Here is a 22,424-nt window from a genome sequence, read left to right on the forward strand (position 1 = left end):
GAGGAGTGCCAGGCAGGATGGAAATTTTGTAGTTACACCACTGCCCGGATGGTTTTTTGATTACTGACACCTGAACACCTCCAAATAAAAAAAAAAATTTTGTCAGGAGAAAGAAGTCTGTGGCTCACCCATAAACCAAACAAACTGTAAATGTATTTATGTATTTATTTATTTATTTATTTATTTACAGTTCCTTATATAGCGCAGCATATTCCATTGTGCTTTACTATTGGAAAAAACAGTGATAAAACAAACTGGGTAGAAACAAACCGACATGGAGGTAGGAGGGCCCTGCTCGCAAGTTTACAATCTATAGGAATGATAGGAGGGATTCATAAGGATAGTATTCCATAGCATGGCAGCAGTGGCGTAGAGCCAATTTTTGCGCCCCCCCTCTGCCGGAAAATATCGGCGCCCCCCCTCCCCCTAAATTAAACCCTGTGTCCCAGGGACATGTACTATAAGACAGGTGTCTTATAGTACCTGTCCCGGCCGTCACTCTGTGGCCGCCGTCCGGGAGCCGCAGACCTACTAGCAGACCAGCGCTCCTCCTGGCTCCCTATGACAAAATGTCCATCACAAAATGGCCACCCCCTACAGCAGACAGTTTTCAAGGATGCTAGAGGAGGCCGCCGCTGCCTCCTCTAGCATCTTCAAAAACTGTCTGCTCTAAGGGGCAGCCATTTTGTGATGGACATTTTGTCATAAGGAGCCAGAAGTAGTGCTGGACTAGTAGATCTGCGGCTCCCGGACAGCGGCCACAGAGTAATGGCCGGGACAGGTACCCTGCAGGTAGTGGCAGCGTAACAATAGGTCCGCAGACCCCGGCACCCACACTTACTTGGCGCCTCCCCGCCACCGCGGGGTCTGCGGCGCTATTGTTATGCCACTGCATGGCAGTCCCACTAGATTACCAGACAGTCTTGATGGGATGCAATTAGATATTAATGCTACTGGAGGTTATGTGGGGGTTAATGGAGGGATTGACAGAGCGGATCAGCAGACATTAAGGGTGAAATTTACTAAGATGTGAAATACATTTCACAGGTCATGTTGCTATGGGCAACCAATCAGAAGCTACTTCTTATTGATGCTGCTTTCAGACCGCAGAACTAGCTTTGACACTGTATTTGAAAACGTTTCCAAAAACGGGTCTGCCAGGTTTAACCCCTTTCACACCGCATCTCTTAAACGGTATATTACCATTTAAGTGCCGTATTTTGAACCTGGCAGACCCGTTTTGTAAAAAAAAAAAAAAAAAAGGAATGTGCCAGCGCTGGCTGAATAATTAGAAAGACCAGACGGTATCTCAAAAATATTACAAATTTAATTATGCATATCTAAAAACAATCAAGAAAAATAATAAACACATAAAAATAATGCTGGAATTTAAAAATGAGCACAGGATGCTTGATAGATATTGCGGAGCTCCACAAACGTGGAATAAGAAGTATAAAGTTAGTGATATTACCATCTGTAGACTCTGGTATGATTGATGGAAACACCAGGAGATGGGTGTAATGAAGTCCCGTTTGAGATTACCCTGTGAAGGGGTGCAAAATGCTTCTCCCTATTTGGCGTCTTCTCCTTGTTTTCGCTGGATGATTAGGAACTTGGCTTAATTCCCATAAAACAATTTGTAATCCAATGTAGAAATTAGGAGATGATGGACGTCTGTGGGAGAGGGGACATCACTTGAAGAGATGGAAGATGGTGAATTGAATACAGCTCAACGCGTTTCCCCGGATGTTTGTTGTCCAGCTTCCTCAGGAGCAAGTGTGTGAGGTGAGCTCTGAGCTCAGTTTAAATAGCAAAGAGCTAATTGCTCATTAGGTGCATCTGTGCGTAAGTGCTCAGGTTTAAAAATACAAAAATGCAAATAGCAATTGAAATACAATAAAATGAGAACCGTCTGGATATTTTAATAGATAATAGAATAATGTAGGAGGCAGCATAAATGAATTATAAATGGCTTTTAAACCTTTTTAAACCTTTTGAAATGTGGGCACGGAGTACTGACCCCTGACCCTTAGGTCACATGATCGCATACGAATGTAAACATACATGAATATAGCACACAATATGGATTCAGCTAGAAATGGAGTATATGGTAGGTACCTGGTGCTGGATGGGGTGCGCAGGAGACCCCCGCCCGCCGCTGATTGCCGGTATCAGCGATACGGGGGGTGAGGTCCACACGCGCATCCCCTCCAGCGTCTGCCGCGTTGCTAGGAGACGACGTACGTACGGCGCGACAACGTGTCGCGTCATACGGCGTCTTCCGGCAACAGAGCCTGCGCCCCGCCCGCCACCCAGTCTAGCGGGCGAATCGTCGTAAGCCCGATCACATGGGGCATGTACGTATGCGGTTCACTCGCTGCTAGGCAACGGGGAGGGACGCAAGCTGTGGTGAGATGTAAAAACCTTCCTAAACAGATCTTTGATTTCAAAACACCATTCAGAACTCCTTTTCATAACCCATCAGAATTTTTTCCCATTAGCGCTAAAAGCTCCAGCATCGAGTCCTTTTATAAAATCTCGCTAGAAGACTTTAAAGAACTCTGTATAAAAGAAAAGAAAAAAACCTTTAGACCATCCAATTTAATCACAAAAGAAAAAAATGCCCTTAGAGAGCTCCAAAATGACGACCAGCTCGTCATCAAGGAAGCTGATAAGGGGGGAGGCGTGGTCCTCCTCAATAAACAGTATTACTTATCAGAATCTTATAGACAATTACACGATCCCAACTTCTATAAAATTTTGGATAAAGACCCCACAAGTGATTTTTTGAAAGAATTGGGAATTCTATTGGATGGTGCTTCACTCTCGGGAGTGACGTCCAGGGAGGAACACAGATTTCTTTTTCCTTCACACCCCATCACCCCCACTTTTTATTTTCTTCCCAAAATACACAAAAGTCTTTCTGCACCTCCTGGGCGTCCCATAGTATCGGGAATAAACTCCATCACTTCTAATTTATCACATTATGTCGACTTTTTTCTTCAGCCCTATGTTCCGACTTTGAAGTCCTACATAAAAGACACGACTGATTTATTAACCAAATTAGAACCTATTGTGTGGAAGGAAAATTATGCCTTCCTCACGTTAGATGTCAGTGCCCTGTATACCCACATACCCCACCAACTAGGATGTGAGGTTATGCAGAGAAGACTTATGGAGGACGAGTCATTGTCATCGGAGCATAGGGAATTCATTCTGGATAGTATCACTTATATTCTCACTCATAATTATTTCACTTTTCACGGTGATTATTATTTACAGACGATGGGGACGGCCATGGGGACCAGGTTCGCACCCAGCTATGCAAACCTATACATGGGTGAGGTGGAGGAGACCCATGTGTGGGGTGGCGGCTGGGGGGCGAGCCTGGTCTTCTATGGCCGTTACATCGATGATTTGATTATTATTTGGGATGGGGACATAAATTCAGCATCACTATTTGTAAGTTCACTTAATTCCAATCTTTATAATTTGTCCTTCACTCATACTTTTAACAAGACCTCTGTGGACTTCCTGGACGTCACTCTCGAGATTTGTCAAGACAAAATCATTTCTTCCAATTATATTAAACCTGTTAGTACAAATTAATATATTCATTATAAAAGTGCACATCATAGCCCTTGGATAACTAACATCCCCAAGGGACAATTTATGCGTTTACGGCGCAATTGCACCAATACAGAAAAATTTATTAGTCAGGCACAAACTCTATCCACGTCCTTCCATGATAGAGAATATCCTGAAGATTTGATACAAAATGCATACAATCAAGTCTTGGAAATAGACAGGAAAACTCTATTGAAACCTAAAATTCCTAAAAATAAGACAAAACAAGAAGTAAGAGATATGGCATTCATAAGCAAATTTAATAGTTGTTCAAAAGACATAAAAAACATAGTACGTAACTATAGTATAGTAACTATAGTGTTGTTACAAGACAAAGTATTGTCCGACATTATCCCACAACAACCCATAGTCATTTATAAAAAGAACAAAACACTTAAAACTATACTAGCTCCCAGTCATCTATCCAAAAACAAATCTAATATTAATATCAGAACAGATGACCGTTTATCATGGCTCCCTGATAAACCCAAAGGTTTTTTTAAATGTGGGAAGAACAAATGTATCATGTGCAATCATGTTCCTAAAAACAAAACACCAATAGTTATATCACCTTCGGAACCCCCATTAATTTCTAAAAGTTTCATGAACTGTGATTCTGCATATATTATTTATCTTATGAAATGTAGTTGTAACTTATCCTACATTGGTAGAACGACTCGGAATCTACGTACCAGATTTATGGAACATAGGAGAAACATTTTAAAGGGTTACATGCTACATAGTGTATCTCGCCACTATAAAGTTAAACATTTATCTGATCCCACATGTTTAAAAATTGTAGGTCTCGAACATGTTGCCTCCACAACACGAGGAGGGGACAGATACAATTTATTGTGTAAAAGAGAGGTCTTTTGGACCCTAAAATTCAATTCCCTACATCCTGAGGGTCTAAATGAAACAATTGAATTGAATTCTGTCCTCTAGACCTCTCTCCTCTATTTAGCATTTATATACATTTTTCATCTTGTATGTATCTCTCTATCTGCATTTCTATCCAAATTGTATATATCTCAAATAAAACAATCATTATATTGATATTAATTGTATAGTCTCTGTCATGTTACAATGTACTCATTTTTTATATATTTATATATATATATATATATATATATATATATATATATTCTACTCCTTCTATATTCATGTTTTCTGTCTATAACAATTAATTTTACAATGTATGATTTACTTCTCTTTGTGGATAACAATACATCAATTAATATTATCCAATGTATTTAGCCTTCTCATTCATTCATAGGAGTCACTATGGTCTGTTTCCTGTAATCCCTCGTGGTGGATTTATCTCTGGGTGGTTTTTACATCTCACCACAGCTTGCGTCCCTCCCCGTTGCCTAGCAGCGAGTGAACCGCATACGTACATGCCCCATGTGATCGGGCTTACAACGATTCGCCCGCTAGACTGGGTGGCGGGCGGGGCGCAGGCTCTGTTGCCGGAAGACGCCGTATGACGCGACACGTTGTCGCGCCGTACGTACGTCGTCTCCTAGCAACGCGGCAGACGCTGGAGGGGATGCGCGTGCGGACCTCACCCCGCGTATCGCTGATACCGGCAATCAGCGGCGGGCGGGGGTCTCCTGCGCACCCCATCCAGCACCAGGTACCTACCATATACTCCATTTCTAGCTGAATCCATATTGTGTGCTATATTCATGTATGTTTACATTCGTATGCGATCATGTGACCTAAGGGTCAGGGGTCAGTACTCCGTGCCCACATTTCAAAAGGTTTAAAAAGGTTTAAAAGCCATTTATAATTCATTTATGCTGCCTCCTACATTATTCTATTATCTATTAAAATATCCAGACGGTTCTCATTTTATTGTATTTCAATTGCTATTTGCATTTTTGTATTTTTAAACCTGAGCACTTACGCACAGATGCACCTAATGAGCAATTAGCTCTTTGCTATTTAAACTGAGCTCAGAGCTCACCTCACACACTTGCTCCTGAGGAAGCCGGACAACAAACATCCGGGGAAACGCGTTGAGCTGTATTCAATTCACCATCTTCCATCTCTTCAAGTGATGTCCCCTCTCCCACAGACGTCCATCATCTCCTAATTTCTACATTGGATTACAAATTGTTTTATGGGACTTAAGCCAAGTTCCTAATCATCCAGCGAAAACAAGGAGAAGACGCCAAATAGGGAGAAGCATTTTGCACCCCTTCACAGGGTAATCTCAAACAGGACTTCATTACACCCATCTCCTGGTGTTTCCATCAATCATACCAGAGTCTACAGATGGTAATATCACTAACTTTATACTTCTTATTCCACGTTTGTGGAGCTCCGCAATATCTATCAAGCATCCTGTGCTCATTTTTAAATTCCAGCATTATTTTTATGTGTTTATTATTTTTCTTGATTGTTTTTAGATATGCATAATTACATTTGTAATATTTTTGAGATACCGTCTGGTCTTTCTAATTATTCAGCCAGCGCTGGCACATTCCTTTTTTCTTCCTATATAAATTTTGGGTCTGACAACCCAGTGCCAGCAGCTGTTGATAGCGCACCACTCACTCCCTTTTCCCGTTTTGTGAAAAGTTTTCAAATTCAGGGTCAAAGCCAGTGCAGGCAGCCCCCCCCCCCACACACACACACCTGGACAGTCAGCCAGGATCAGATGCTGCTGAGGACAGGGGAGACACCTCTTTTCCCCTGCTCCTATATGGGGAGACCCGCTGTGCAGTGGCCGCTCTGCGGTTGGCAGCGCTGGTCGGGGGGACACTGGGGACCAGTATACAGGTGTCTCCTTGCTCCATTCCCCCGGAGCAGCGTCCACACACACACACACACACCCCCCCCCCCTCCGGGGAGGGCGGGGAGGCAGCGGGACATCCCGGGAAGACCTCACATGTCAGCATCTGGCTCTGCCCGCACTCCACTGCTGGAGGTAGCAGCCGCGACCGCCCCGCTCCGGGACCTGCAGCCTGATGGTGAGAGCGGTGAGCCGGCTGCAGGTACACCGCCTGAGACAGGACAGACTGACGCTGGCAGCCCAGCCTGAGCCTCCCATCCCCTCTCACCTCCTCGGCTCCCCACCGGCGGTTGTTGTACATCCAGCCCCCCTGCCGGTCACTGCCCATCATGCGCCCTCACACGGAGCTGGGGGGCGGCGGCATGCTGGGTACAGTGAGAGGAATCTTCGCCCGATTCCCTGTGCTGGCCGGGGGGGGGGGTACCGCTTTTCACTATGCTCGGAGAGACGGCGCTGATCATGAGAGGGACGGAGAGCAGCCAGCGGTGCAGCTATTGGAGAGCGGGCAGGGGGGGCATCACCTCACCATGCGCCCCCCTGCCTGCTCTCCATCAGCTGCACCGCTGAAGCTCTCCGTCCCTCTCATCATCAGCACACCATGCGCTGCTGCTGCCTGTGTCTCAGCGCCGTCTCTCAGAGCATAGTGCAAAAAGGGTACCCCCCCCGCCCCCCGTCCCAGAGGGTGAGGAGGCAGCAGGACATCCACATCGGCTGCCCGCACTCCGCTGCTGCCCCGCTCCGGAACCTGCAGGCTGACAGTGAGACAGGGCGGACAGCCGCCCGCACCCCAGCCAGAACCGCCCGTCCCCGCTCACCTCCACTGCGCCGCCAGCAGTATTAGCAGCCCCCACTCTCACCCCGGGCAGGGCAGGACACAGTGCCCCGGACACTTGCAGGGACCCCCTGCGCGACCATTCCCTTCCCTGCGCTGGGGGGGGGAATACCGTTTCAGACCCGTTCTAGACACCAAATAAACGGGTCTGAAACGGGTAGGACCCTCCATATTTACCGTTTCCAAAAACAGTTTTTTTGGAAACGGTAAAATCACTCTGCACCTTTTAGACCGCACACATTACCATTTTGAAATGGTAAAAAAAGGCAATGTAACGGTTCATATGTGCGGTCTGAAAGGGGCATTATTTACCACCCTCTAGAAGATAGTAGACAGGATGTGATTGGCTGCCCATAGCAACATGACCTGTGAAGTGTATTTCACATCTTAGTAAATTTCACCCTAAATGTCTAGCCAGGAAGATCAGCCTTGCAAAATGGATTGTAGTAGTGTAGTGAGAGTCTTTTCTTAGGAAGACCGGTAAGGAGGCAATTGCAATAGTCAATGCGTGATATAATGAGTGCATGGATTAGAGTTTTTGCAGTGTATTGTGTAAGGTGTGGACAAATTTTGGATATGTTTTTTAGATGCATGTAACAGGATTTAGATACCGATTTAGGGTGACATTTAATAGGATGCGCTAGTTGAATTTGTGCAATATTTATGAAACAAAATGGCGTTTTTGCACATTTTGACGAAATTGCTTACTTAATAGGGTGCACTAAGTCACGTAAATCGCACATTTTGTGCGAAAAATCACTTTTTCACTTCCCGGTTTTAATTCGCATTTTTATCACATCCAGATGTTTTCGCATTGAAAAGTATATAAACCGCTTATTGAATAGAATGCGCTAACGGAATTTGCATTTCAAAAGTGTCTAAAAATCGCCAATGATGCAGACCAGGTCCTGATGGGACGAATTGACCCAAAAGCAACTTTGTACAAATGCAGAAATGGTTAATTTTCACACAGGTGTCCACAATTTTATTCATAAACTTCCCTACATATACCCAAACATAATTAAAGACACCTGTGAGGGTTTGAGAGATGAGATTGTGCAGAGGAGGAGCTGCGCAGGTGGAGGGAGGCTGCTGCACGCCAGATCCAGGTACCCCGATTACTGCATGCTTTACATAGGTATCGTGCTAGGCTGTACCTGGACTCGCTCTCTGATCAACAGGTTGTGGGGATGTTTCGGCTGAACCGCACTAACCTTTTGAACTTATATGAGCAGGTGAGAGATGATTTGAACCCTTATTTTGGTGCCAACTATGCAGTGTCTGGGCTGCAGAAATTAATGTGTGCCCTCTACTTCTTGGCGAGTGTGGTATAGGGGTCTGACAGTCGGGATCCCGACAGTCATTATCCCGATGTCGGGATCCTGACTGGCCGGACCCAGACAGCATGGCGAGCGCAACAAAGCCCCTTTCGGGCTTGCTGCGCTCGCCACGCTGTGGGCGTGGTGGCTCGCTACGCGAGCCACCTATTCTATTCACCCTCTATGGGGGTCATGGACCCCCATAAGGGAAAATAGCCGATGGCCGTCGGGAACCCGGCTGTCAATGTTTTGACAGTCGGGATCCTGACATCGGGTGAATGTCCGCCGTGGATCTGCGGACTCTGTGCAAACACCTGTGCCATAGCACTATGGACGGTGTTGCTCAGTTAAGGGAGTGGAGGTACACTGTGTAAGGTACAATCAAAACCCTTACAAGGGCTGCGGTATCATAACGCGGGTAAACACATAATCAAAATACAATAAGAAAAATAACAAAGAGTGCTACTCTGCCTGCGCACCGCTAGCCGGTACGCGCTTCGCAGATTAGCTTAATCAGGGCTCTGGACTTTTATTGTACCTTACACAGTGTACCTCCACTCCCTTAACTAAGCAACACCGTCTATATTGCTATGGCACAGGTGTTTGCAGAGAGTCCGCAGATCCACGGCAACCCACATACAGGCTTGCAGTGGGACACAGTGGTTGGGCAGGGTAGTAATTGTATCCCAATTAATGTTTTCTGACTATACCCCATTGTCTGAGAATCAATTAATTAAAGTCAGTTTATGCAGAGGGAATTATTTAAGGGAGAAGAGTCACTGTAATTGAGGATACAATCACTAGTGTGTACCCACATGAATTGTCTCACCTGGATTAGAATCAACTCTATTTGTTCAGGGTAATCAGTCACTTGCAGGCTTGCAGTGCGATACCCTGTATTGACCACTATTGGGATATACTTGAGAGGAGACCCCCCTGGGGAGGCATTCATTAAAGAAGGACCACTTAAACCGATCTATATCTAGCACTGCTAAAATAAGCATTTATTAATATCGGTTCATACATAACGCCAATAAAGTGACACACCTATAATATATTACTAATAGAATTAGCGTGCTATCTGCTTGCCACCTGTGTTTTAAATACCCACACTGTATGATTCCCATTCACTGTCTATATGTGTTCTTTTAAAAAATTTGCAGCTTTTAAATAGTTAAATAAAAGTTAAATTTTATCATTATTTGGTGCACCTAGAAAGGACAATTCTTCTCTTTCTGTTTTCTTGCATAGATTGAGAAAAGCAGAGCACCTTAGACTGAGCCCTGTGGTACACCAACTGACAGAGGTAGTGAGGAGGAGGTAGAATCAGAGAAGCAAAAACTAAAAGAGCAATTATATAGGAAGGATGAGAACCAAGAAAGGGCTGCATTCTGAAGACCTAGGGATTGTAGTGTTTGTATGAGAAGGGAGTGGTCAACAGTGTCAAAAGGCAGCAGAGATCTAGAAGAATAACAAGTAAGAAATGACCTTTAGATTTAGCAGTGGCCAGATCTTTACTGACTACTTTAGTCAGTGCTGCTGTTTTGAGAGCGAAAGCCTGACTGAAGTGGGTCTAATAGGGTGTAAGAGTTAAGAAAGTGTGTGAGGCGAGAGTAGGCAAGTCTCTCAAATAGCTCGGTGAGGCATGGGAGCTGAAATAGGATGGTAGTTGGAGAGACAGTTTAGATCAGAATTGTGTTTTTTTAGAATAGGAGTAATAAGTGCATGCTTGACCAGAGAAGGAAAGATACCAGTAGAGAGAGAGAGAGGTTACAGATTTTAGTTAAGTTTGGGATAAGCACAGAAGACCGAACATTACTTACTTAGGGTATAGGATCAAGAGGAGAGTTAGTGGAGTAGGAGGATCACAAGAGTGTTGAAACTTCATCCTCACTTGTGGGTTCAAATGAGGAGAAAATGGCAAAGGGCTCCGGAAAGGAAGTGAGCAAGTCATTGGCTGAGGCAGAGCATGCCATTTTATCTTGGATTTTAGCAATATGTTTGTTTAGCAGTGTGCAGAGCATTACGATAGGAGTGGTAGGTAGTCTTAAATGTGATGAAGTCACTTGGATTTCGAGATTTACGTCACTGACGTTCAAATCTATGAGTTTTTGCAGGTGTCTTGTTAATTTAAAGTGCCACGGTTGGCATCTAAGCCTACATGGATTGTGAGGAGTAGCTGGAGCAACTTCCTCAAGGGCTGCTTGCAGAGTCTGGTTCAGGTGGGATGCAGCTGTCTCAGGACAGGCAAGTGTATAAAATGGGTGAGAGCAGTTGTTGCAGAGAGGTAGAAAGTTGTTGAAAATCAATAGCATTAGTATTTCTGGGGGTTAGAGGGGGTGCCGGACAGGGTCCCGACTGTCGGGATCCCGACAGTCATTTACCCGACGTTGGGATCTTGACTGTTAAAGCACCGACAGACGGGTTCTTGACGGCCACCGGCTATTCTCCCTCGTGGGGGTCCACGACCCCCATATAGAATAGATAACGAGTGTAGCGAGCCACCGTGCCCACATCGTGACAAGTGCAGCGAGCCCACAAGGGGCTTTGTTGCGCTCGCCATGCTGTCTGAGTCCAGCCAGTCGGGATCCCGACGTCGGGCTAATGACTGTCGGAACCCTATACCACACCCGTTAGAGGAGGCTTGCATGATTTTGGTATTATAGACTTTGGAGAAATGGAGAAGGTTGAGAAGGTGATATGACTAAACTCTAGGAATGTTAAGGAGACTCCAGAATTTCAGGTTATTATTCCAGATTAGACAAAACACATATAAGGCCTGATTCTGATTCACTCACAATAGCAAATTCTCTCTCTAATTGACAAAACCATGTGCACTGCAGGTGGGGCAGATATAACGTGCAGAGAGAGTTAAGATCCATACACACGAAGCAATACGATTATATTGCTAAGCAATCATATTGCTCAGTGTCTCCTTTTCATCAGCGACATAATGCATGTGCTCCACATTTCTATATTTCTACAGTGAAAGCTAATGCGGTCTGTAGGCACCCTTAAAGACCCTTCAAATGACACTACCATCATGCCCTCCTCTCCTCTCAGAAGAGACCATGGACTCAGTAGTTTGGAAGGCATGTTAGTCCTTTTAGTACCATAACATGAGTTGTACTACATTTATTCTCAGAAATTTACCATGGAAACACATATGCAGGGAAAGATATTTATTTTCCAAGGATACAGTCTTACAACTTACTCAGAACTGTTTTAGGAATATGGATTCACTTCCCTGGCACTGCAGCCATGCTAATATGACACTAGATATACAAATAAACCAAAAACGTCTCTTTTACCTGAAACACATTAAAGACCAGCCGCTGAGATTAATAGATGGGAAATTTTGCTCCTCTCTTTAACAAAAGTACAATATGCCTGACTGTCACCAGACAAATTTTGGTCTCCGGAAAAATGGCCGCCGCTGGGCTACAATGAGAACAGCTAGGGAAGACATTTCTATAGCTACACGTTTTCTTCTCTCAGTTTGAGCTTCTGTGTGTGCCCTTTGATCTGTAGACAACACCCTGCTGCCCGCTTAGTTAGCTTTGAGTGAGCGTTATACGGTGACACGCTCCTTCAGGAGGTAGTGCCGGGCCGGCCGCTACCAACATGGCGGCGCTGGGGATTGTCCTTCATCTGGCATTTTTATCTTGGAATGTTTTCGGCGTTTATCAGAATGTGGCGTTCACCAGTTCGTCCCTGGCGCATGGGGCTAACACATACGGGGGCAGGTGGAAATTCTTGACCTTCATTAACCAGGTGAGACATGGTGGTTCTCTTTGCATGTCTGCATGATCTGTGTGGTGTCCTAGGCATGCAGCGACTGTACTATAGGGGGAGGAAACAATTTGGTCATGTCTGACATGGGAAAAGCAATAACATAACGAAAACCAACTTTTTTTTTTTTTAATATAGTAGCTATGAATGAATTTACTCCTTAGTTATTTCCATGCAAATGATGCCGGCATCAGGGATAATAGTTTCAGCCAAGGGCTATCCTATTAGCACAGTGTTTAGGATGTGCCACTTAGCATTTAACATTTTTGCCAATATGCAATATACAAACACATTCTCCCAAATTCACCAAACTCCTGCATACTGTGCAGACATATATTTCCACATCTGAGACATCATGTGGTATACATCTAGGGCCAGATGCACTAAGCTTCAAAAGTGATAAAATGGAGAGTAATATACAACCAACCAATCAGCTCCTGCCTGACATTTTTCAAACACAGTCTGTGACATGACAGGTATTGTAGCTGTTTATCACTCTCCATTTTATCACTTTTGAAGCTTAGTGCATCTGGTCCCTAGTCATTTGTGTGAAAGATTTCATACTGTATGTTCTAGTGTCCAGAAATTGCGGTGAGTAATGTCAGTAAGGAGATTAGTGTGAAGTGTGATCACTTACTGTATATTGCCACACATGTTTATTATACCCCTTTCACATCGCTATGGGGGGTATTTAATCCCAGGTCACGACTATTGGGACGTCCCGGCAGTCTTGACCCGCTTGACTGATATTCGGCAGGCCGGAATTAATGTCCCGCCTGCCGAATTACAAAAAGAGGGCATGTCCTCAAGAAACGTCAATGGATCGTTGAAATACAGCCGTAATCTCGACAACCTGCAGCCGTTCTTAGCAAAATGGACTCAACTGCTTTTAAAATCAGGTCCGTTCAGCCGAGATGCCTTTCCAATGCTGTTGGGAAAGACAGCATCGATTAGGCACCCGCTGCTATTTCCCCCATTGGAAATAGCAGCGGGTGACAGAATACTCACCTAAGCCAGGTCAGACCCGGGATCGTGATCCTTGGTTGGACCCGGTTTTGGTGCTTTTACACTAATCCTGGGACATACATTATACAGAGAGCGACCTGGGATTAACCCTTCTTCTAACCCAGGTCGAATTGCTGGGTTGTTCAACTGTGGTGCTTTCACACCACACCTCAACCCGGATCCGAGGTGCGATGTGATTTGCCATATGGTGTCTATACATACTTATAACTGGCCCCCGTGGTACAGTACTTGCCCTTTGGAGTTCCGCATTGGCAGCAATGCAGAAATCACCAGGATAATGATGCATTGGCCATTTTTCCTGCGCTTTGCGCATGCATGGTAAGGAAATCAGTGGAGAATGGCGACTGTGCCATTTTCTCAGAAACTTGTGCAGTAGCCACTGGAATCGCACTACGATGCTTCCTGCTAGTTTGAATAGCATTTACCTTGGGTTTTTTTCTTGCTATCCTCAGGGTTATTTTTTTCACGCTGTATCAATCTCTGTACCTTTCAGTCGCCACAATCTTTGCCCTTGGCATGTTGTTGCCTTTTATGTAATTATAAAGGTTGTCTCCCCAACATGAGAAAAGGAATGGTCTAATGAGAAATCTGCATTCTTTATTTGAAGTATATTTTTCCATGCCCGCCTCGTTCTGAGATAGCGAAATAGAGAAAAAAGGCCTTGCCATGTTTACATGGAGAAACTATGGCTGGAGGCAGTGAGCAAAGTCTGTAATTCTGTGGGGATTATGTAGGATGAAGTCCTATCTCTGGACTCTTCCTATGATTAATTAACCTCTTGGTGTTGTGGTAGTAATGCCGTGTTCTCACTGCCAGTGAGAAATACACGACTTTCACCCGGCATTAAAATGCCGGGGACTGACCCCCGTTCTCACTGCAAGGCAAATTCCCGGGTGAAGAAGTTCTACCCGGTAATTTACCTTTTAACATGGGTTTTTATGCAGTGAGAACGGGTCAACCCGTGTCTGCATACCCGGATCTCAAACACGGGGAAAAAAGAAGGGTTTTACCTGTGTATGAGATCCGGGTATGCGACCCGTTCACACTGCAAAAAAAAAACCGTGTTAAAAGGCAAATTTCTGGGTCGACATGATAGACCCGGGAATTTGCCTGCAGTGAGAACTGGGTATAATATAAATGTAGTGTTTATTCTAGCACCCGCCATATTTGAATACCAATGTAGTCCCTCTTCCCTGCCTGGGGTGTCGCTGTCTGCTGTAGTGCTTCTAGCACAGTGTGGTCTGTATATCAGCACTGAAATGCAAACCAGACCTGTGCTAGAAACACCATAGCAGACAGCAACACCCCAGGCAGGGAAGAGGAACTGCATGGGTTTTCAAATATGCTGGGTGCTAGAATGAACACTAAATGTGTCGGACGTGTTGTGAACTAATCTGAGCAGACTCTTCTGCAGTGCTCTGGAGATCTGGTTAATGACTTAGAGATACACAGAATGCATTTTATTCATTGACTCTTTCAATTTGTATCTAATGCTGGGTTACACACTAGGTGATGTGTGTACCCAGAGATCTCTCGCAGGCACCAAGATCTGGTGGGGGAGCTCAAGTGCTTACATGAGCGCTGATGCCAGCAGTGAAATCAGCGACTGGGGTGGCCATGTTACCCATGTTACATTCGGCAACCTGGCCTACGCTAACAGTGTCTGCCATCAGCCTGCATGCGTGAAAAGATGCCGCTGATGATGCGCGGGAGTGTGCATCATCAGCGGCATAGTGCATCCATACTGGACAATATGAACAATTTGTCGCTCAGATCTGTTGGAAATGACCAAATTGTTCAAAAAGTTATCTAGTGGGAATAGATAATAACAGAGATAAGTGGAAGGTGTTGTCAGCGTTAAAACAAGTAGACCTAATCATGCTTCCAACAACCGCAAATAAAGATTACAGTGATGTTCCTATTGTCAATACATTATTATAGGATTGCTAATGTTTTGTTCTTGAAGTTAGAGTAGCATCACTGTTCTTGTTTAAATAACATGTCTGCCTGATTGCAAGTCTTCTGCATCTCCAAACCTCAACCTCTGATAAATAAAGGTTTTTCTGTAAATAAAAAGAACAGTATATTAATGGTCAGTGTGTCACAATGCATTATTGCTTTTTCCAGGTTCTTCAGACGGTATTTTTTGGCTTCTGTGTCTCATGTGACCTGGTCCAGCTGTGTCTCTCCAATAGGAACCGAATCTGCTTATTTCTGTCATGGCTGAAGGATCGCACCTTTTCTATTCTGGCATTCCCGATCAGTGCGGTAAGATTCTCTTCTTCATAAATTGGTCATTTACAAAAAAACTACTGATTGCATATGTCTTTTGAATCAGTGTTCTATTTTCATAATGTAGTGTTCACTCTAGGTGCAGGGTGGTGATCAGTGAGGAAGGCATTTTACATTTGAGGGCAAAATTTTAGACCAGATGTATCGATACAGATGATGTTGCTGTACAATGCATCCCGTCAGAAGTTTTGCATTTTAAAATTAAAATAGGCCCTCCTCACTAATCAGCACCCTGCACCTCGAGTAAACACTATAATTGGCCACGTAAAGGCACTATTCCTTTTATCTGTTTAGGTTTTAATGAGTAAATTAATATAAACTGGGCATGCATCCAAACAGTTGATATTTATTTATTACCAGTTTCTTATATAGCGCACACATATTCTGCAGCGCTTTACAGAGAATATTAGAACATTCACATCGGTCTCTGCCCCAGTGGAGCTTACAATCTATATTCCCTACCACATATATACACAGACATTCTAGGGTTAATTTTTGTTGCTAGCCAATTAACCTACCATTATATTTTTGGAATGTGGGAGCATACTGGAGTAAACTCCCGCAAGCACGGTCAAAATATACAAACTCCGCACAGTTAGGGCCATGGTGGGAATTGAACCCATGACCTGAAGGCAGTAATGCTAACAAGTACACCAGCCGTGATATGTATATAAATGTTAGGAGATTAAATAAGTATGACTGGAAAAATAATTTTGATGCAAATGGAGTTTCTTTTTAAAAATATTTTCTCCTCTAGTTTGTAGTAACCTCATTCTGGAGCATTTACAATTACGATCGGGAACTTGTCTACCCAAAGGAACTGGACAGCATAATTCCGCATTGGCTGAATCACGTAATGGTAAGGGTTTTTCCCAGTTGACCAAAGTTTATTTTAGTTGGGGGGGGGTTGGAGTGAATTGCGCTGCTGGTTGTAATTGATAACACACTAATTGGCTGTATAAAGAAAAATGCAGGACACACTGTATTCTTTTTTTATATCAATTTTTATCTAGAAAAAACACATAAATTTACAATACACATATACAATAATGAATAAAAAATATATAATACACTAAGAGATGGGATCCCAGTTAAGCAGCTAATTAGCTTAAATAACGTCACAGTATATACTGTTAAACTCAGCAAGGTTAAATCAAGCCAAAATTGTCGTTATTCTGCAGGTAGAGAATAAAGCAGGTAGATAAATCCGGACTTAAATAAGACTGGCCAGTCAAATAAGTGGTATAATGCAGTCACATTAATAGATGCTCACCAGAATAGTAGAGTCCGTACAGGATATTTAGATAGATATATGCAGGTCTAAGGAGCCCCTCAGATAGAATGAAGACTCCTCTCGGCGGAGCGCCGGCAGATTTTCACCGCAGTGTGAGGTGAAGTCACCGTGCAATCAGCGGTGATAAGGAGTAATAAGGTGCCGTCCTGCTGTGCTCCACGAACTCCTCTGGCTCACGTTGCTGGGTTGTATGCAGCTGATGGCCGGCAGCTCAGGGTGGGAGTGAGCCGCACTTCAGCTGAGGATGGATGGAAGCCCAGTCCGCAGTGAGCCCAGGGAGGGATAGAGTGGGGGGGAAAATGCACTCTCCCGAAGTGAAGCCGGTGGTCAGAGGCTTTAAGCGGCTAAGTGCCGGTGGCGTCTTGCACGAAATTGTGCTGCTGGCTTGATGGATGTGAGGTGGCTAATTGCCGATGGTGTTGAACGGCTAGCGCTGCCTCCTTGAAGTTAGCTGAGATAAAGCTGGCTGGATCACCTTCTCAAGTGGATAAGGATAACGTGTCAACGCGTTTCGTCCCCTATTGTATTCTGGGAACTTTTTCAAGACAGTTACCAGAATACAATAGGGGACGAAACGCGTTGACACGTTATCCTTATCCACTTGAGAAGGTGATCCAGCCAGCTTTATCTCAGCTAACTTCAAGGAGGCAGCGCTAGCCGTTCAACACCATCGGCAATTAGCCACCTCACATCCATCAAGCCAGCAGCACAATTTCGTGCAAGACGCCACCGGCACTTAGCCGCTTAAAGCCTCTGACCACCGGCTTCACTTCGGGAGAGTGCATTTTCCCCCCCACTCTATCCCTCCCTGGGCTCACTGCGGACTGGGCTTCCATCCATCCTCAGCTGAAGTGCGGCTCACTCCCACCCTGAGCTGCCGGCCATCAGCTGCATACAACCCAGCAACGTGAGCCAGAGGAGTTCGTGGAGCACAGCAGGACGGCACCTTATTACTCCTTATCACCGCTGATTGCACGGTGACTTCACCTCACACTGCGGTGAAAATCTGCCGGCGCTCCGCCGAGAGGAGTCTTCATTCTATCTGAGGGGCTCCTTAGACCTGCATATATCTATCTAAATATCCTGTACGGACTCTACTATTCTGGTGAGCATCTATTAATGTGACTGCATTATACCACTTATTTGACTGGCCAGTCTTATTTAAGTCCGGATTTATCTACCTGCTTTATTCTCTACCTGCAGAATAACGACAATTTTGGCTTGATTTAACCTTGCTGAGTTTAACAGTATATACTGTGACGTTATTTAAGCTAATTAGCTGCTTAACTGGGATCCCATCTCTTAGTGTATTATATATTTTTTATTCATTATTGTATATGTGTATTGTAAATTTATGTGTTTTTTCTAGATAAAAATTTATATAAAAAAGAATACAGTGTGTCCTGCATTTTTCTTTATACAGCCAATTAGTGTGTTATCAATTACAACCAGCAGCGCAATTCACTCCAACCCCCCCCCCATCTATTTCTTCTTTCTCTGTGTGCCTAGACGGGCTCACAGGAGTGTATGCTGCAGCTGTAGGATCTTCCTATATTATTATTTCTTTGATATATCCAAATTAGAACAATTGTATTTGCCGAGCGCCAGGTAGTGTGTATATAAGTGCCTCCTTTAGGGTCACTTATCTCACACAAACACCCCAAAGTTTATTTTAGTGTTTTGTGGGCAGGGGGAGGTCCTCTACAACCCATTGTCATTCTGGTTGTTTCATTAGGGTGCAGTTCAAATCACATGAGTGTGTAGGATACAAAGTATTGTCCTCACATTGACGCTCACTCCTGTAGTGAACTGCTAGTGACCGGAGAAGCAGGGGGAGGAAAAAGCATGATAGAGGCTGAAAGTGAGTTCACATTCTTGTCTCTATCACCCCTCCTGAAGTCCTCATCTGGGTGTATGTGGAGCAATAGTCCTGTTAAGTTGTCACCTATAAAAATATGGCGCTACTACTGCATTCGTGATAATGGTTGGCATAATTCCCACATCGGACTGTGAGATAGTGTTTGGTATGATGTTCCAAGCCAGAATCTCAGCCCCTCTCATAAAGGGGTTTATTCTAGTTCATTCTTTCTGACAAAATCCTTCTTAGATGGACAAAACTATGGGGGTTATTCTAGTCCATTCTTTCTGACAAAATCCTTCTTAGATGGACAAAACCATGTGCACTGCGGGTGGGGCAGATGTAACTTGTGCAGAGAGAATTAGATTTGGGTGGGGTTGTTCTTCAAAGTGAGATCTATATTGAAGTGTAAAATCATGCAGTCAGTATTTTCCCTGCACAGAAACAAAATAACTCACCCAAATCTAATTCTCTCTGCACATGTTACATCTGCCCCCCTGTAGTGCACATGGTTTTGTCCATCTAAGAAGGATTTTGTCAGAAAGAATGAACTAGAATAAACCCCCATGTGCACTGCAGGGGGGCAGATGTAACATGTTCAGAGAGAATTAGGTAAGTTATTTTGTTTCTGTGCAGGGAAAATACTGACTGCATGATTTTACACTGCAATATAGATCTCACTTTGAAGAAAAACCCCACCCAAATCTAATTCTCTCTGCACAAGTTACATCTGCCCCACCCGCATTGCACATGGTTTTGTCCATCTAAGAAGGATTTTGTCAGAAAGAATGGACTAGAATAACCCCCATAGGGCCTTATTCTGCCAAATTCCTTCTTAGATGGACAAAACCATGTGCACTGCAGGGGGGCAAATATAAAATGTGGAGAGAGAATTAGATTTGGGTAAGTTATTTTGTTTCTGTGCAGAGTAAATAGTGACTGCTTTATTTTTACACTGCAGTATAGCTCTCAATTTGAAGAAAAACCCCACCTAAATCGAACTCTCTATGCACAAGTAACATCTACCCCACCTGCAGTGCACATAGTTTTGTCCATCTAAGGAATTTGCCAGAAGGAGTGAACCAGAATAAGGCCCAAAATCATTTTCAATTCCACACCCTGTCAAAAGTTCTCAGGGTGTTTGTAACATATCTCTGGTGAGGGAGACGCTTGGGAGTCATTTTAATAATTGCTGAAACTAATAGCAGATAATGGTTAGACAGATGTAAAGAAATGTAAACATACTACAGAGTCTTTTATCTGGGTCCATGTTTCATAACATTATGGGCTGCATTAGGTATGAGTGTTCCTGACATCTCTTCCTGTTATGCAAGAGGATATATTAGTTTAATCCTGCTTCTAACGGCACATATCTGTCCTGCATTCTCCTGCAAAGGTGGAAGTGTGTAGACATATGTGCTAAACAAACACCCCACAGTTATCATGCTCAGTGAAAAAAAAATGGTGGGACCTGGGGACCCCTCACTTTATAAAGTTGAGGACCTTCTCCAGTTTCTGGGTCCCACCATATATTATTATGCTTTAACCAAACTCTACCACCTCCCCCACACACCATCACTACAATGCTCCTTAGGGTAACAGAAGAAAGAGTAAGTGGCATGAGAGACAAAGGGCATCGGGGTCAGGGTAAGAGAGCTTCATGGAAAAAGAGGGAGTGAGAGAAAGAGAGGGTATTTGATAGAGAAAGGGGCGTGAGGAACAGAGGGAGGGGTGCGAGCAGGAGTAAGAGAATATTAGAGGAAAAGAGAGAAAGATAGGAGTAAGAGCGTCCAGGAGAGAAGGGGGGGGGGGGAGGCTGTTAGGGAAAGAGAGAGCGTGTCAGGGAGAGAAATGAATTAGACACAGCTAGAGAGAAATCGGTGGAGCCAGGCCCGCAGCCTGGCTCCCATGTGGCCACAACACAGTGATTACAGCAGAGCGCACCCTGGGGACCCCTTCAGTATGTGAAACTGAGTCCGTGTGCACCAGTTTGGAGTAAAATATGCACTATAGCACCAATTTTAGATCTCAGCCCCAATTTATTCAATAGAATAGTTTCCCAATGGAAACTTCCACTCATCTGCTATGTTTGGAGTGGATAATAAATAGACATGTTGTACTGATTGTATGCCAGCTGCTAGTTGTAGCCTTTGTCCCAATAGCTAATTATAAACTGAACATGTGACTATCCGTGATTCAATACTGTGGCTTGGGTTTAGTGTTTATTATGTTGTTTATAAATGTGTTTTGATTTTGTGCTATTTTCTAAAGTAAGCACAGATCTCTCCGTGTGTATGCCACAAGAGATGAAATATCTCCTGCTAACTAAGTCAGTGCATGCAGTCAAAATCTAGTCAAATTGCAGAATGAGAGATACTGATCACAATCTCTCATTCTGAACCACTACCCGGCATTTTTTGCTTAAGCAAAATTGCTTAGCAAAGTCGCTGAGCACAAATCTCTGCATGTGTACGTGCTCCCCATGGGAGATCTGGACACCAGGAAATCGCCTACCCTAAATAGCTTGGCAAAATTGCTTAGCACACATCTCTACATGTGTATGCCCCTTTAGGGAAAGATTCATGAAATAATAGAGAGAGCTAAAGTAACAACAATTCAGCCTGTAACAGGAGTATTTTTTATCTTTGACCAAGCTTTGATACATCTCACTCTCTTTGTGGTACGTATGTTTCTTTTCGCATCATTAACACTGTGTTTTATCTTGACAGCACAGTTTTGTAGTTTTAGTGATGCTCCTTGAGCTGTTCACTTGCTCACATCAGTATCCCAGCAGGAAAAGTGGACTGGCCACGCTGATGCTGTTCTGCTTAGCATACCTGTCATGGTAAGCTGTATATATTAACTAAAATGTGTGCAATATTTTGGTTGGCATCCTGCGGTTACAAAAGTTTATTTTCCTAATAAATGCAAGAGCAGTTGATATTTTGCCAATATAATATTTTGATGTAAAACCGGATACATTTTAATTTTAAAAGATACCAGCAAATATACAAGGATTGCTTGAGGTATGGGCTCTGTTACTTCCTTCCTCCGCTAAATGCAAAAAGTCTGGATATGTTCAGCTTGATCCAGTGAGTTGGGTATCAACTCTTTCAGGTAGATCAGTGGTTCCCAACCCTGGTCCTCAAGTACCCCCAACAGTGCACATTTTCCAGGTCACCCAGCAGGTGCACTCATTATTCAGACACATTTTAAAAGATCCACAGGTGGAGCTAATTGTGATTCTGTGCGGAGACCTGGAAAACGTGCACTGTTGGGGGTACTTGAGGACCAGGGTTGGGAGCCACTGAGGTAGATGAACAATTATGCAATAGGAGAAAACCCCACAAAACAATGGACTCCGCATGTCCTGGGTGTCGGGGGCACTGTAATGGTGTGATGTTTTTAGCTGTCATGCAGTCACCATCCACCGTAACATTATATAGTGGAGGAACCTATGCATTTCAGGGTGGTTTGCTGTATTCACACTATATGTATTTTTGTAGCACTTTTAAATAATGTGTCACAGTACTCTTTGGGAATAGGCACCTCTCCACAACAAAACAGCCTGGTTATTTATTAGG

The 22,424-nt window shown here is 44.0% G+C and overlaps 1 protein-coding gene across 1 annotated transcript in view; it reads left to right on the top strand.

Annotated features, from left to right (window-relative positions):
- The first annotated feature begins 12,001 nt into the window (after positions 1-12,001).
- Positions 12,002-22,424, top strand: part of LOC146008003 (androgen-induced gene 1 protein-like) — a 16,248-nt gene continuing 5,825 nt past the window's right edge. Inside the window, exons 1-4 of the mRNA XM_083146852.1 lie at positions 12,002-12,352; positions 15,524-15,664; positions 16,446-16,547; positions 21,570-21,685. Of these exons, the coding sequence (XP_083002978.1) occupies positions 12,203-12,352; positions 15,524-15,664; positions 16,446-16,547; positions 21,570-21,685 (509 nt within the window). The 5' untranslated portion in view covers positions 12,002-12,202. The remainder of the gene's footprint in view (positions 12,353-15,523; positions 15,665-16,445; positions 16,548-21,569; positions 21,686-22,424) is intronic.

The sequence above is a fragment of the Crinia signifera genome, chromosome 6, assembly GCF_055691185.1.
Source record: "Crinia signifera chromosome 6, ASM5569118v1, whole genome shotgun sequence".
NCBI classification, from domain to species: domain Eukaryota; kingdom Metazoa; phylum Chordata; class Amphibia; order Anura; family Myobatrachidae; genus Crinia; species Crinia signifera.